Source organism: Otolemur garnettii, unplaced genomic scaffold (assembly GCF_000181295.1).
Source record: "Otolemur garnettii isolate 467f Iridium unplaced genomic scaffold, OtoGar3 scaffold00047, whole genome shotgun sequence".
Lineage (NCBI taxonomy): Eukaryota > Metazoa > Chordata > Mammalia > Primates > Galagidae > Otolemur > Otolemur garnettii.
In genome coordinates this window covers 9,416,934-9,418,460 of record NW_003852442.1, presented here as the reverse complement: position 1 = coordinate 9,418,460, position 1,527 = coordinate 9,416,934, and the positions used below count along the sequence as shown (strand labels likewise).

The window sequence follows — 1,527 nt, the reverse complement described above, 5'->3', positions numbered from 1 at the left end:
ATGGCAGAAGATCATGGCTTGAGCAATCGTGATGGCCCCGTAGAGGTTACACAAGGCCTGGAACTTCTCATCTCTGCTATTGCACAGGACATAATACTGCTTGATGGTGTCCAAGGTCTCCTCCTCGCGCTTCAATTTGATAACGTTTGGGTCTGGGACCACTTTCTGGGCAAACTTCCACACAGAGTCTTCAAAGGTGGCAGAAAAAAGCAGCATCTGGCAGTTCCGGGGCAGCATCCTCTGGATGCGGATGCTCTGGTCCTGGTGGCCCTGAGTAGCTATCATCACATCAGCCTCATCCAGAACAAACACCTTGATCTTCTTGGGGTCAATGAACTTGAGCTTGGAGCACCAGTCCAGGACGGTCCCAGGGGTACCAATGACAATCTGCTCACTGATCTTTTGACCCCTTTCCACTGTGGAGACCCAAGACGTTTTCCGTGGGTATTTCAAAGACAAAGCCAGCTCTCCTCTCTGAGAAATACTAAAGTTATTATGTATTTTAATGTAAAAGTTTTGCTGTTTGCATTATTCTTATAAGGTAAAGTTAGGATATCACTACAGTATTTAATGGACATGAAAACAGACAAAAATGCTGAAATGATATAAACAATGAGAAAACAAAAAACTCTTCAAGTGACATTCTTTTCATTCTCTATAATTATTCAATATGGCTGAAGTATATCTTCATTTTTTTCTGTATAAAAATCATCCCATGTAGGCTAGGATTGCATTTCCTCACAAGCAGACTTTTTCAGAGTTGTTATATTTTTAGTGCACTCTGCCCCCCAGCTATCCAGCATCACTTTCAAATGTCAGCTGCCTTTAATTTCCCATTGCCCAAAGCAATAAATAGTATCTTTTATGAAAAGCTTTATCTTTTGAAAGAAATATAAACTGCCTTCTTGAAAAATTCGCTTATGCAAATAGGCTTGGCAGACAGTGGCACATTCTCAGCCCCATGCAATCTGAAACTGAGAACTTGGCTCTTCCTTTGCTTTTTCCTTTTGAGATGGGGGTCTTGCTATGTTGTCATGCTCAAGCGATCCTCCCACTTCAACCTCCTCAGTATATCCAACTACAGGTGTGCACTCCTGCACCCAGCTCTGGCTCTTTGAGTTAGATAGAACGTAGCGATCTGCTTTTTAGTCCCTTAAGAATATAACCTTAACCAAATACACACAAACTCCCAAATACACACAAAACTTGCCCAAATGTAAATGCGGACTCAATTCAAAGATAAAAGAATGCTGCTTCTGACTTCAGTTAAACGAACCAATTTACTTCTTCCCCCCCAAAAAAATTATTCAGAATTCTCTGCCTAACTCAAATCCAAACAGCAAAATTTTAAATGTCTGATAATTATCTTCCAATACAGTTTATTATCTTTTTTTTTAGAGACAGTGTCTCACCTTGTCACCCTTAGTAGAGTGCTGTAGGGTCACAGTTCACAGCAACCTCCAGCTCCTGGGCTTAGGCGATTCTCTTGCCTCAGCCTCCCAAGTAGCTGGGACTATAGGCACCCGC

General features: G+C 41.8%; 1 protein-coding gene across 1 annotated transcript in view; it reads right to left on the bottom strand.

The window, feature by feature from the left end:
- The window catches only part of DDX19B (DEAD-box helicase 19B), a 31,118-nt gene that overhangs the window by 4,684 nt on the left and 24,907 nt on the right, over positions 1 to 1,527 (bottom strand). The window contains exon 8 of the mRNA XM_003791368.3: positions 1 to 416. Within this exon, the coding sequence (XP_003791416.1) occupies positions 1 to 416 (416 nt within the window). The remainder of the gene's footprint in view (positions 417 to 1,527) is intronic.